The 14,625-nt window shown below is 52.7% G+C and overlaps 1 protein-coding gene across 2 annotated transcripts; it reads right to left on the bottom strand.

Annotated features, from left to right (window-relative positions):
- Window positions 1-664: 664 nt before the first annotated feature.
- Window positions 665-11,992, bottom strand: Tsku (tsukushi, small leucine rich proteoglycan). Of its 2 annotated transcripts, XM_021167836.2 has the most exons (3): window positions 11,912-11,992; window positions 3,409-3,549; window positions 665-3,140 (listed from the first exon to the last, which is right to left on the bottom strand). In XM_021167836.2, exon 3 carries the CDS (start codon window positions 3,130-3,132, stop codon window positions 2,068-2,070), a length of 1,065 nt encoding a protein of 354 aa, XP_021023495.1. In that variant the 5' UTR covers window positions 3,133-3,140; window positions 3,409-3,549; window positions 11,912-11,992; the 3' UTR covers window positions 665-2,067. The 2 variants fall into 2 exon arrangements, with proteins under 2 accessions (XP_021023495.1, XP_021023496.1); XM_021167837.2 differs by lacking the exon at window positions 3,409-3,549.
- Between the last annotated feature and the right edge of the window lie 2,633 nt (window positions 11,993-14,625).

Genomic DNA, 14,625 nt, shown 5'->3' on the forward strand with positions numbered 1-14,625 from the left:
CTGGATCGAGTACAGCAACAGATTGTTGTTGGTGTTGATGACGGTGTTCGATACCTCCTTAGACTGGTCAGTCAGAACCAACCTGTTGACAAGCCAACTTGGGCCGCAAAGAGCTGGAAGTGAGCTGTCACCGAAGTGTTCAAACAGAAGTGACCGTTAGAGCAAGGCACACTAGGAACTGGTTGTCCTAGGTGAGAAAGAGCTGAGGGGCTCAAATAGGACAAGAACAGAGCCCCACAGCTACAGCCTGAGCTGAGGCAGGGGCGTGCAAGGCCCCAGCAAGCTCACTGCTAAAGCTGGACAGGTGGTGGGTGGAGGTGGGGTGGCATGGATGTGGGTGAGGGAACTTGATGGAGTATAGGAAGAGGGTTGGTCCACCCAAGTGGCTGCCTCTCATACATTGTCATACACCCCCAATAAACTGCCCAAGGTGGGGTCTAATGTATCTTTGTGGCCCCAACCCCAGTCCAGTGATTTGTCAGCATATGCTAGTTCAGTGACGGAAAGAACTCTTTTTTTTTTGGTTTTTCAAGACAGGGTTTCTCTGTGTAGCCCTGGCTGTCCTGGAACTCACTTTGTAGACCAGGCTGGCCTCGAACTCAGAAATTCGCCTGCCTCTGCCTCCCAAGAGCTGGGATTAAAGTCGTGTGCTACCACGCCGGGCGGAAAGAACTCTTACATGTGTTTATTAAACCAAGGACCCGTTGCAGGGTGGGCTGGGCTGGGCTGGGCTAGCATGAGAAGGCATAGCTCTCACTGACTTTCCCAGAGCATCTCTGGGACCAGCCCCAATGCCCACATGGTCACTGACAGCCAACTTCTTCCTAAGACCTCCTGACCCACACCCAGAACAGAGTCTTACAAAAGTGAACGAATAACATTTATCTTCCTTTCCATCCCCCGGCCAGCAGAGGTGGGGGTTAAAAGTGGCAGTTCATTTAAAAACAAACAAAAACAAAAAACAAAAAAGGGCAACAACTCATACAATGAAGACAGGAAAGAATCCAGGGCTGGAGAGCTGAGATGTGGCCCTGGGGGTGAGCACAGCGTGCCTGGGAGACCCTTCCTGCCCCGCTCCTTGGAGGGGGAAACGGGTCTCTGGGCTCTGGCCCATGGACATTAAGTCCACAAGTCCCTTGGAGCTTGTGGCCAGATGGCCACAATTGCATTGACTTAGAAAAGCATCTTAAGACAGGGTCCCTGGGGGAAATGTGTACGTTTCCAGTCTCGATGCTTCGGGACTCCCATCCCAGAGGAAGAAACTGACAGGCTTGAGACTGAGATGGTCCAAGCTTCCTGAGGCTCTGAAAGGGGGACTGACCTTGCTCATACCATAAGCTGGCCACCGGACCTAGGGTCCCCACCCATGTGATCTTGTTGTTGCTACTGCTGGGCACAATGGGAAACAGCACAGACAATGAAGGGTAACAGGGTACCCAGCAGGGGAGGGATGGCAGAGCCCCCAACCTCAGCAGGAGGCTGGGCTCCAAGACACCAGGTGAGCATGTTTGCTGCTCTTGGTCCCATATTACCATCTTCCCCACAAGGAGGGTGGATTTGATTTTCTCTCTAGGTCCTTCTATTGTTAAGATTCTACCCAGGATTCCATGAGAAAAGGAAGAAGTAGGCCTCATGGGCCCAGAGCAAAAAGGTGTGACTAGACACTGGGCTCCAAGGGACCTTCAGCCCAGTGGACCTGAGTCAGCTTTGCAATGCGGGTGCTCACCTACATGTAGTCCAAACATCATGGGTCAGGTCAGTCCAGACAAAAGGGAAGGCACTTAGGGACAACTGGGGCAGGGCTCAGGAAGGGACAACCAAAGTCTGGTTTGGCATCAGTCCCTTTGCTCAGAGTTCTGGGAGGTGAGCCATGGTGACAAACCGGCAGACTTTGTTATTGGGTATAGGCCCCAGGTACAAAAACTATCCTTGGCCCATATCTTTACTGAGATGGCCGCCACTTAGACCTGTAGACTCTCCACAGGCATTGGCACGTTAAAATATTAGTGGGGACCTGAGCAAGCCCAGGACAGCAGTCTGTCAAGTGGCCTCAGGCCACACCATTCGTCACAAGATGTCTGGGCCCCTGGCAGCAGATTCCTGGGTGTCTCCACAGTGTAGGACTACCTTAGGGCTGGAGCCAGGCTGCCGGTGGTAGGCGCCCTCCCGCACCAGGCGCCGGCACTGCACATCCTGGCCTACGCTGACACTTTGTAAAGCAGGGAGGTGATGTAGCAGCATCTCAGGCAGGGGCACCAAGCTGGAGCCTGACAGGTCTAGTTCCTGCAGCAAACCCAGGCCTGAAAACACCTCAGCTCCTGCCCACTTGAGCTTGGGGTTGCCTGACAAGTCCAGGACCTGAAGGCCTGGGAGCTCCCGGAAGGCGTGGGGTGGTAGATGGAGGATACCCTGCAGGCTGGCCAGTGACAGGTGGGTGAGGCCTGCCAGCCCCATGAAGGCATCTGGGTTGATGGTAGCCAGAGGGTTCCCATCCAGGCTCAGGTAACGCAGGGGTAGGTCTCGGAGATCGGGCACAGCTCGGAACCGGTTCCAGGACAGGTTCAAGCTCTGAATGGTAGGTGCAGGCAGGCTGGCCCTGGCTGGATGGGGAAGCAGGCGGTGGATAAGATTGTGGGATAGGTCCACATGCAGTGCCCGGCCCTGGCTGTGGGTGGTGAAGGCAGATATCGAGACCTCTCGTAGTCGGTTATGGCTCAGATTGATGTCACTCAAGGGGGAGCTGGTGAAAATCTCTGCCGGCAGGGCTGCCAGGCCATTGTGGCTGAGGTCGAGTGACTCCAGGTAGCGCAGTCGGGAGAAGGCAGAGGGCATGATGCTGGTGAGTAGGTTGTAACTGAGATCCAGGCCAGCCAGTGTGGTATAGCCTGGCCCTGCCAGGACTGACTCATTCACGGTTACTAGCCGGTTGGAAGACAGGTCCAGGTGGGCTGTATCCAGAGGGATGGGCACAGGCACAATGTGGGGGCCCAGGCTGCTGCAGTCCACTCGGATCAGGCTGAAACTGTCAAAGAGGCCGAATGTCTCTTCTTCACACTGGCAGCCAGGGAAACACGGCCGAGTCGTCTGCACTCTGCCCACGGCCAGCAGCAGCAGGAACAGAGAGCACAACATGGTGACACCTGGAAAGAGAGCTGCAGGTGAGGGGTGGCTGTACCAGACACTCGCATCCTGGCCTATAAGAGACAGCCCATGTGTAGGGACACAGCGGGAACTTGTCACAGCTCCTAGCCTCCTGAAACACTCTTAACCCCTAGTCCCTACTTTTCTTTGCCCTCAGTCCCCACATCTGTATGGTTAAGGGTTGGACCACGTGGGTGGACCTCCAACCAGGAGCATGAGATCCAAGTGGCCTGCTCTGACCAAAGTAAGGGTACCCGGACATCTTACGTGAAATCTGTTAGACCGGACAGTCTCTTGGCCGCTTTTACTGTAACTGCTGATCTGAAGCTCAGAGGCTGCTGGAGACCCAGGTAGGCCAGAGAGGACTTCACAGCACAAGCGTGGAGTTGGGGGCTTCATTCACCTTTGCTGAAATGAAACCACAGGTCGGCTGCTGAGTTGGCTGCCTCCGAACACTGTCTCCTCTAACCCTTACCATCACCTACAAGACAGAGTCATGTCTCCATCCCACTAAGGGAGAACTGAGCTTTGAAGGGTTGGAGACAGGCATGAATCCAGCTAAGCATGGTGGTACTGCGTGGTGTAGACACCAGAGCCAGGATCCTTTGCTGACTGCCCTCTACCTTAGCTGGTTCTCTTGCAGTAAGTAACATCTTCCTTTCTACTTAAGATCCAGTGTCCAGACTCTCAAAGATGCTTGTGAGACATCCACCATCCTAACTAAGCCCCTGGTTTCTTACCCACGCCTTACTTCCCGCTAACATAGCCGGATCACCTCTCTGCTCTCCCTCTTTTAACTGTGAAAGGTGGCGGGCTTGTTACCCCATTGTACAGGAAAAGAAACGGAGGCCCAGAGAGAACAAGTGCCTCACCACCAAACTAGCACAAGACAGGGCAGAATTAGACCCAGGCCTGCTCAGTGCTTCTATCTCTGTCTCCTGTCCCCAGAGGGCTGCTGGGAAGTAAGCAGAATCCAGGAGGGGCTTTGCTGAGACCCAAGCCACTCACCCCTTCCCCTCAATTCCTTCTGTGAAATTACAACAGAAGCTGCTACTTATGTCTGACACTATGCATGCTGTCATATCTAAGGGTCACATGAGTCCGTACAGGCACACTCAAGGTTTGCGATCACATGCTGGGTGGTATTAGCATGAGAACCAGAGGGTTATAAACTGAGAACCTCTAAGTGGCCCCCTCCCCTGCTAGGTGGCCACTCAGGAGACAGAAGGCTCTTCATCTGGGTGGCCTGTCCTCCTGCCTGTCTCCCTTCCACGGGCCTCCAGAGAAAGAAATAGGGGTGAAGTGGGAGGGGTGAGGACCTGCCCACCTTCTAGGCTGGGGGTTGGGGAGCAGCTGGGTAGCATTACCAGCCCTGCATGAAACTTTAAAGGGGCAGCCACTTGATCTGCACTCTGGCTCCATCCTGGGCTCACCTCCCCTACCCAACCCTGGGGCCCTTCTTGCCCACCCCTTTCTTTTGTAGAGACCAATTGGAGGATTAAACCCGGCCCAGGTGCATCCTGGGCTTGGTCCCAACCAAGGCAGGACAGAGTGTTCCAATGTTTGCACCAAGAGGAAAATATTAAGTTGCTCCAGGCCCCCTTTGTTCCCCAGGGAACTCTCCCAGAGATCATTACTCCCACCCCTACCCCGCCCTCTAGCTAGGCTGATCTGCTTCAACCCACCCTGCCTGGGGTTTAAATAAACACCACAAGGGGCCCCCAAATCGCCCTTTGGCTCTCAGAGGTGATTATACAATGCGCTCACAAAATGCCAAGTGGCTTCTCCTGAGCTGAGCTCTAGCTTATATAACCAGCGGGGCAAATACAGCCCAGATGTTGCTCTCCTCTGGGCCCTGGCCCTGGACTCTGCACAGGGAGGCAAAGTCTATCCTGCCATCCTCACACAAGCCAACAAACCCCTGCAACCTCATCTGTGAAGAGCTTCACACAGCCTTCCCTGGAGAATCTGGAACATAGCAGCGGTTCTCGCCATGAGATAAAGGAGACAGGACTGCAGGTGGAGACCCACCTAGGCAGCCTGGGTGATACATGCTCTAGGCCAGAACCTTGTTCTGCTGTGCCATGAACATCTTCCAGGGCCCTTTCTGTCATACTTAGGCCCTGGGGAACTCTAGTGGGAAACAGGAAGAGACAAGCCCCTGTCCTGTAGACCTCAAGTTTGCCCAATGAGACCAACCCTCCCATCTCCCATTAAATGATCTGAAGAGTCACTTGCTAATATTTTGGAGATACTTGAGAGGAAATGAAAAGGGGAAGACAGTCCTTCAAAGAGCTGCTGTAAGGACTAGACATGTCCCCCTATGGGGGACATGCCCAGTGTAGCCAGGACACTGACAGATATACAGCATGGGCTACTCTGTCTCTCTAGGGTAGATGTCAGACAGAGGGACCCCATCGTGCTTCACTACATTCCAGGACGCTGACAAGAAAGCGACAGGGCAACTCTGTGTTGGGACAAGTCCCAGGGGAGAGTCAGAAGCCATAGGTCTCTGTCTCTGTTCTGCCCTGGATCGTTGTGACCACCAGTCAAGTCCCACCCCTCTGTAAGCCTCTGCTTCCCGTCTTCACAAATATAGGGTTTAGTGCCAACCCGAGTTACAGAGTTTTAAAGCTGAACAAAACGCTAAGCACAAAGCATGTGGCTAAGCCTTGCTGGGTGTGAGTGGGAGGGATTGTTAGGGCCCCCTCTCACCCATAGCAACAACACTAACATCTTGGACGCAGGAGTTCTTGTGACTTTTCAGTTTTATGTCCAGGAGTTTGAGTTCCTCATCTGTGCAGCAGTATTAATGCTGCTCAGCCTCCATTCAGGGACCCTCTGCCCCGGGGAGAAAGGACAGAGTCAGGCAGGCAGCGCAGAAAGGCATCCATCAAGGATGTCTGGGGAGAAGAGAGATCTCTAGGTCAAGAGATCTTTTCTACAAAACCTGACCTGCAGATGAAAGACATCTGGAGGATCAACAGAACACAAGGCAAGATACTTCACACAGCTCTGAGCTGGTAGACAGCAGGTCCTGTGAGGCCAGCCATGAGCTATTTAGGGCCCACGATGTCAAGTCCACAGTGACCCTAAAGACAGTAGGCTGCTGTTTCGTGAGGTCAAGCATGAACAAACAGTAGGTATAAATGCTACGAGCCTGGCAGCTCCAAGCGGCTCTCTCGACATCATATCCCGAACCTGCCAGGAGACAGAGTTAGCCATATCACTGCCCTAGGGGATTGTTTGTAAAGCCACAGAAATCAATTGCTCCCATACAAGAGGCCTCTGGAAGTTGGAGATGCCCTTCTCCCTTCCTTCTCTGAATCCCCTTAGGGACTGGACCCTCTTTGTTTTCTGGGTAGCAGCTTTCCTACACAGTCAGCTGTTGTTCACACTGTCCACAAACAGAGAATTCCAGGCTCGTGAGCTGCAGAGCCCTTGGAGATGATGGTTGACTGAGGCCCAGAGGGGCATTAAGGGAAATGCAGACAGCATAGCAAGGCCCAGTAGCTGGGGCCCACCGCCTCACAAGGTCCTAACATCACACACATCTACTGGCCTGCTTCTGCCTGGTGGAACAAATCGCTCTCTGTCTCCACAGGCTCCCACTACCCCTCCCTCCTGGCCTCTCACACCTCAGGCTACCAACAGGCCTCCTTCAGAGGGTACTGAGAAAATTCAAATTTCAAACATAAGGTGCCAGCAGCTTGGGACAGAGCACCTCCTTTCTTAACCTAGGTATCTTTCCCTAACTGAAGTCAAAGTCAGACTTGGTGGCAGGGTGGCAGCAACAGAGACCCAGCAAGAAAGCCACAGGGGTGGCTACTGGACCTGGTACTGGCTGGGAATCCAGCTCTATCACTAGAATCCCAGCGTTCTCTGCAGGGACAAGAAGTGAAGGCTGTGGACCCTGTCTGATGGAGCAGCCTGCTCAGGAAGTACTTAGTCCCTGGTGGCTGTTCTAGATCTCCAGGAGGTGGTGACTTCTCCTGTCTGCCCCTTCCCAGCAGGGTTCCTATTTGCAGAGCCAGACTCCCAGAAGGTTCTCAGACACCCTGTTGGTATCTGCTGAGGAGGCTTCAACTACCCTCCTCTTCTGTGGACACCTCTCTGGGGTTGGGTTCCAGGTTGGAGTCCAGGCTCCTCCTGGGCCTGGTTGCCAAGACCTGATAGAGCACCACAGCATTTCTGACCCACAGAACTTCCTAGTTTTTTTTAGTAACAACTTCAACAGGATACCCCAGTTACAGGAGCTAAGTGGGTAAGGGGCTAGCTGCAGGTTGGTTCAGTGCCCAGCCCCCTCACTCCCCTCAGCCAATAGAGATGATAATAGGATTCTCCAGGGAGAGATTTCCTAAAGTGAAAGGAACTAGAATTTGGGAAATAGAATTAGAATACTGGGAGCCTCCGGCAGCGTGGCTTTCTCTACAGAATCAAGATTGCCAGTATGTGTGACTCCCACTCCACTGTAGTCCTTCAAGGTGCTGCTTAGTGTCCCTGTCGCACAGGCAAACATTGGCATGCTATTCAGCCAGGTAACAGAGGAACCACGAACCAGACCCAGACATGATAGCTTCAAACCCACAGTTGGCCTCAACTTGTAAACTTGGCAGTGTGGACAGCTGCTCAGAGCTGGTGATGCTGGGCTGTAATGGCATGCTTACCTAGCCATCCTCTGTGGGCAGAGAAGGGGAGTTAGGGCTTCTTATTTTTTCCCCTGGATCAGGTAATATATTACTATATACCGGGTATTATTGGCTGGGGGGTTGATGGTACATGCCTTTAATCCCAGCACTTCAGAGTGGCTGGAGGATCTCTGAGTTTGGGGCTAGCCTGGCTCACATGGTGAGTTCCAGGGCAGCTGGGGCTATATAGTAAGATTCCGTTTCAAAACAAGGAAGCAAGCAAACAAACGAAAATGCCTAAAAGGCGTTCAGGCACATAGAAGGTGACAGTGTCACCAAAGGACACTTAGGCCTGTCCCATGCATGCTCAGCAATTATGTCTGACCACTCTGCCAAACCAGGAAGGTCGAAGGCACTGCACTGGTCTTAAGGCTGTCTAGAGAGTCTAGAGAGGTTCAGCGACTTGTCCAGAGTCACATGGCCACTGACGAGACAAAGGTTGGATCCAGGTATTCTGAACCTAGCACCTGGCCTCCTTCACAGTATGAGTGGGGCCTGGAACTTCAGCACCCTCCCACCAGAAGAATGTCACCCACAGGGTGATAGACAAGGCCCCAAATGCTATTTTCTCCTTCCAGCTGATCTTTGGGGAAATTGTCAAGTTCCCACTGATCTGCAGCAGCATGTGAGAACGCAGGGAGAGGCTGCATGGGGCAGGAGAAAGGGGACCTGAAGGTTGGGTCCTTACAGGACTTCATGTGACGGTGACACCCCAGTCTCGAAACACGGAGAGCAACTGGTGCTGCTCCCTTAAGAGAAAGGAAGGACTTAGCCTGAGCTGGCCCCAGAGGGTCTCAGTGAGTGTTGTCTTGTCTCTGTGAGTAACTGCAGGGCCAAAAAAGAGATGCTAAGACACACCGGATGGAGGAGAACCCAGAAGTTATCCCTGGAGGTCTTGGATTCTCTCTCAATGTCCCATCCAGGGTCCTGATCAAGTTCCCCTGGGATCTGGGAAGGTGACAGAAGCCAGAGCAAGCTGAAGTAGGGGGTGCCACCTATGGTCAAATGAGAAGCTGGCACCAAATCAGCAGTCACTCCTGGGCAGGTAGGTCACTGTCTGTCCTCTTCCTCACCCTGCGGAGGTCATACTCGGGAGAACTCTGTAGCCCTCTGGCCTCTGGCCTCCACTTCTAACTAAACACTGCCAAAGCTCTACACAAGTGCCCCGCTGGGCACCAGAGTATAGCCTCCCACTGAAGACCAAGCCCCCACCACAGTGCCTCGTCTAAAACCAATTCCACAAAGACAGCCTCTCAGGCTGAATATCTGTCACTCCCCAGGGACTTCTTTCTTTGCACAGGCTATTTCTTTTGACAAAGATGGCAAAGCCCTCCCCCTTTGTCTTCCACAAATTCCCACCTGTTTGATTCAAAAGCTAGCTTTTCCGTGAGGCCTTCCCACCCTAACCTGGCTTTCATCCCCTGAAGGGCCACTGGGCTATGGCTGTCTAAGAATGTGCCGAGCTCCTCTCTAGCGTGGATACTAGCATGGCGGGGGCAGAAACCAGAGAGGAAAATGACAGGGACAGAAAGGCTTCCTTCTGCTTGGGTGCTTCCTGGAACTAAGGGTTTGGCTAAGTGGTAAAACCAGGTTTAAAGTTAGGGGTTCATGTTATTTCTGCCTCCGCTTGTAGTCACACAATGTATGTAACCAGACACCCAGAAACCACATCTCAGTTTATTAGCACATGTAGTAATTTGTTATGCTATTTACCAGTCACAACACCATCAGTGAACAGGGATCAAAATTTCCCTTCAAAGGAGCCTGAGAATCAGACAGGTGACAGGACACCTGCCAGGTGATAGAGGCTATGGAAGGAGAGCACAACTCCCAGACTTCCTGACTGGAAGACATGCAAGCACCCTGCCTTCAGACAGGCCTCCCAGACTCCAGCACCGTCCAAAGGCCAGAGGAAAAAATGATCAAACACCCCCCACCCCATGGTTCTGTTTTCTCCAGCAGCTCTCTGCACTCAGGCTCAAATGGGAGATCAGACTGATGCTCAGCGACTCTGCCTTCCCTCCCAGCCTTTGGGTAACTCCTATTCCCCAACACCCTGAACCCTGACTGGAAGACAAGTACCTGGGTGCTGTTTCCAGAACACACAGAACCCTGCATGTACTGTGGGAGGCCTTTCCGGCCTCTGCCAACTCTTGGAAAACTTCAAACCCCTGAGTAGAGAGAGTCACCTGCTCAGCCAGGTCTGCTCCTATGGGACCTGCCTGTCTTAGCACTTGCTTTGGCAGGAGACTTCCAAAGTGGGGCCAGATGTCTTCAGGAAATATCTCCAATTCCCAGGCTCAGAGCCCTGAGAAAGGATGGGGAAACCCAATCAAGTGCATTGTCTCTGCGGCGAGCCAGAAGTTACAATTAAAAAGAAAATTGGTCAGGATTCGATCTCTTGCCCAGTCTGTCATGTAAAAGATAAGCGACACCAGCTTTTGCCCTTTCACCGGTCAGTACTCCAGGCTGGTGCATTCCAGCCTCCCTAGGAACAAACTGATGCCTGGGAACACAGTTGTTTCCAGACTCTGCGATCTCTGGTAATCAGGAGAATCAAGAGAGTACAGAGACCGTCCATACTCCCTCTTTCATAAGGAAGGACTAGAAACGAAAAGGAAAGTGACCATCGTTGCCTTTCCCAAGTTTGTCCCCCACCCCCACTCCGACGGGGTAGTACTGACCAAAGTTCTAAGTTACAAATTGGGGTGGATGGTTGGGAAAAAAGTGTTTGACTTATCTTTGCCACCCAGGATCAAAAGCTCGGACAGGATGCAGCCCCTCCCACTCTGGGGGCTTTGCAAGTCTAGACTTATCCGAAAGGCTAGCATGGAGCAAGAAAGGATCAAAGTTTGAGTCACCTCTGGGCCTGGCCAAGTGTGGGCGGGAGCCGCTTTCAGCTAAGCTCGCCACGCTGGTTACCACCACGGTGCGCTCCGCTCCCGCGGCATAGAGTTCTTCTCACTTCATCCACAATCAGTGACCGAATCTCAACGGGCTCAGCAACACGCCCGTGCCCTACGTGAGCCATTGGCCATCCCTTGGGAAACTAGTGTGTGGAAAGCCCCTTTTCATCACAGCCCAAACAGGGCTAGGGGCCGCGAGCAGGCCGGATGCAGACAAACCGTGGCTTTTCTCACCTACTGGATCGGGAGGTTCGTCCCCTCACTCTGGGGTCGGGTTAAAGCAGAGCCGGAACTCAAAGCCAATCAAGTCTCTCCACCAAACAGACTGATCTCAGTCCGCACTCACTCTGTCCCGGGAGCGCAGAGCAGACTACTGCCAGCAGTACGCTATTCCCGGGTCTCCAGCCTCAGGCCGGAGCCCAGACCAGCGGTGTCCCCTCCCTCCTCCCACTGGGGTCCTGTGAGGGTGTCCGGCACGCTCCGCCCAGTCCTGGCCCGGGCCAGTCGCCAGGCACTGCAGATCACCCCCAACCCACCAAATCCATCTCATCCCCTCCCGGCTCAAAGGACCTCCGGAGGTGAGACAGAGAAGGGCTGCCAACAGGCGTTGCCGGAGGAACCCAGAGAAAAGTTTGAAGCCAAGTACGGGGAAAACGATGGACAGAAAGGGAGCAGAGAGTCCGGGCAGCTTCAGGCTCTCAGTGCGCACATACCCCACAGATACTCAACTCAGACACGTCGACAAGTAAGACCACGTATGCGGACACTAGGAGCGCCCACCGGTCCCCACAACCAAACGCAAGGCTGCAAAACGGGGACACCGGAGCGAGAAAGCCATGCAAAGCCACGCACACACAAAGGCAAAGGCAGATGCTGGCTTCCGAACCCAAATCCACAAAAGACCCACTACCGTGAGATGCACGTGTTCTTACAAAGACCCTGGAGGAGCCGGCCCACGCCCACGGCCCCCAGGCAGAGCCTTTGTCTCCTGAAAGCCCTCACCCCTGCTCCCCCGACTCTACGACTCGGTGTCCCGGAAAAGTTGAGGGGCCTCGGCAGGACCCGGACCCGCCCCTCGCGCTGGCCTGCTCACAGGATGGGGCGGTGAGGTTGGAGTCCCGGGCTCCAAACCTCCAAACGCGCGCCGATCTCTCTGCGCCTCCCGACAGCACCCACCTGGCAGGTCCGCAGTTGTCGCCTCGGCACGCTCACCTAGGCGACCCGGCGTTGGCCCGTGGGCCGGCGCTTTTCTCTGCGCCGCTCGTCCCGCCCCACGTCCCCGCCCGCCGCCGGGCTCCCCTTGCTCGGCACCCAGTGGCTGCACGGGCAACAGGCCAGGAAGCTCAGGGAGCGTCGTTAAAGTGCAAGTCTAGGGGGGCGTTTTAGCAGCCCTGCCCCCGCCCGCCGGCCGAGCACGGGTTCCACCCTAGGGAGCGTCTAAAAAGTGCGCGGTTCCCTCCCATTCCACAAGGCCTCTCCCAGCTTCCTGCATCCCGGATCCCTGCCCCCCTCTGCCTTCCTTCAGTTGCGCGTCCCAGTAATCTCAGCAGATGGCCGCTGGGTCGGGAACATCTGGAGGTCGCCAGTGTGTGTGTGTGTGTGTGTGTGTGTGTGTGTGTGTGTGTGTGTGNAGGGAAGCAGAATTAGTTGGCAAGAATGGGTGGGTGAGGGTTTTCTCTCAAATTCTCCCCTACCCCACTAAAAATAAGTTTTAAAAAAGGTCTAGAGTCATTAATGGGCGTGCTTGAGAAAAGAGACCAGAGACAGAGAACAGAAGAGAGAGAGAGCAAAAGCAGGAAAGCTGGCAGACACCAAGTGAGGGAGAAAGCAACAGACTTAACAGACATATTTTTTTTCCTGGAGGGAAAGTCAACTTCTGGCTGGATTTCCAAGAAGGGAAAATGCTCTGTAGTAGCGGCTTAAGACTTCCATCCTCTTCTGCCGAAATTATTTGCATATATATATGCAAATATAGATGATATATGACATGTGCATGTGTTTGAAAAAAAAATACATGAGTGAAGAGAGAAATTGCCTGCTGCAGGTACTTCTATCCACATATCCAGACAGTGCCTACCTCCAGAGGGAAGTAAAGGGTTAGAGGGAAGTGTGGTATTGTCTCTGGACCTCCCAGGAACTTGCCATCTTGGAAAGGGCCCCTGGGTGGGGAACTCCAGCCATGTTTCCCTGCCATGGCCCAGGCTTGTTGCACACAGTCTTTTCATTTCTTTCTTCCTTATTATTTAAAAACAAAAATCTTTGCTTGGGCTTGTGTGTATCTGCCTAAGGAAAAGGGAGTTCCCAGTCAGCAAAGTCAAGTTCACACTCAGAAGAGAGTGGTTGTTCAGACTCTTCCCTTACCTCCACCTTGTGGCCCTGGGGACTCACCTGGGCTGAACCCTGCTATTAATGAGGAGAGGGGACAATGGTCCCTGTCTCCTAGGAGGGCGAGGCAGGATAGCTGTCAGTGTGAAAGCCTAGCTCTAGAGAAAGAATGTTTCAAAAAGCCAAAAGAGGGAAAGAAAGAAAGAATCCATCATCCTTGGAAATAGGAGGTCTTTAGGGGAATCTTTTTACTGTGGCCTCATCTGAAATCGTATCCAAGTGGGCAGGGTCACCCTTACAATTTAGTGCTGTACCACCAATTTCCTTGGAGCCTCCTGGGCAGAGTCTGAACTCTTCTTCCTATGGAGTAGGAATCCAAGAGGAATGATGTAGAGTTGGTGAAAGAATTCACCATTAGACCAAAGTAGGGGGAGGGGAATAGGTTTATTAAACACACTGGGAGAATTCAGGCAGATGGGGAGTCAAAAAGAACTACCTGTCTGCAGCTACCATCTTTCTATTTTTTAAAAATAAAATTACATTTATTTCATTGTTCCAGGTGTGGGGGATGTCCATATATTTGTAGAGGTCAGAGGACAGCTTGTGAGGTGTTAGTCTCACCTCCAGCTCTTCCACTGTGTGGGTTCCGGGGATGGAACTCAGGTCACCAGGATTGAAGGGAAATTCTTTTACTCACTGTGTCATCTAACCAGCCACTATCCTCTTAGATTAGTATGAGCCATCATGGAATTCCCATCATGAGTTCCCATCATGTAGTTACCACCATGCAAATAATGATTCTTTCTGATTGGTCAGTGTTCAATTCCCAGAGGAGGCTGACTTTAGAGAGAGCAGCTCTGTGGTCTTCCATCGAGGTTAATTTTGACTGGCCATATTCACTTGGTGGGGAAAGAGTTTGGTTTAGGGCTCTAATGTTCTTGATGATCATTAGTGGTCTTGATGGCTGGTTTCTGAGATGTAACATACTGGGCAAGATAATGAGTTTCAGGGCCTAATGAAAGATCTTTCTGAAGAAATGGTCTCTACATGGAACCAGAAATGGGCTTGAGACGTCTCTGTTCAAGAGTGATAGGAGACCTTAGGGATGCTACTGAGAGGAGAGTTAGCCAGGACTGTCAAGTTTCTTGTATTAAATTAAGGAGCTTCTTTGCCCTCTCTGCCTTTCTTGCTGGTTGTGCATATATAGCATACAAGTGACACTTTATTTGAAGGGCCTCACTGATCCCTTGGTTGTTCTTTTTCGCTTGTTCATTTTGTTGTTTGTTTGAGTGAAAGCTGAGCTGTTATCTGACCATTGAGAGAAAGGGAGAACAACGTGAAAAACTACATGTTCGAGCACTGTTGGGCCCTCCGTAGTCTTTAGTCTCAATGGGAAAGGCTTTTGTTTTGTTTTGTTTTTGTTTTTGTTTTGTTTTTTGAGACAGGGTTTCTCTGTGTAGCCCTGGCTGCCCTGGAACTCACTTTGTAGACCAGGCTGGCCTCAGACTCAGAAATTCACCTGCCTCTGCCTCCCAAGTGCTGGGATTAAAGGCGTGCGCCACCAC

Source organism: Mus caroli, chromosome 7, assembly GCF_900094665.2.
Source record: "Mus caroli chromosome 7, CAROLI_EIJ_v1.1, whole genome shotgun sequence".
In the NCBI taxonomy this organism is placed as follows: Eukaryota; Metazoa; Chordata; class Mammalia; order Rodentia; family Muridae; genus Mus; species Mus caroli.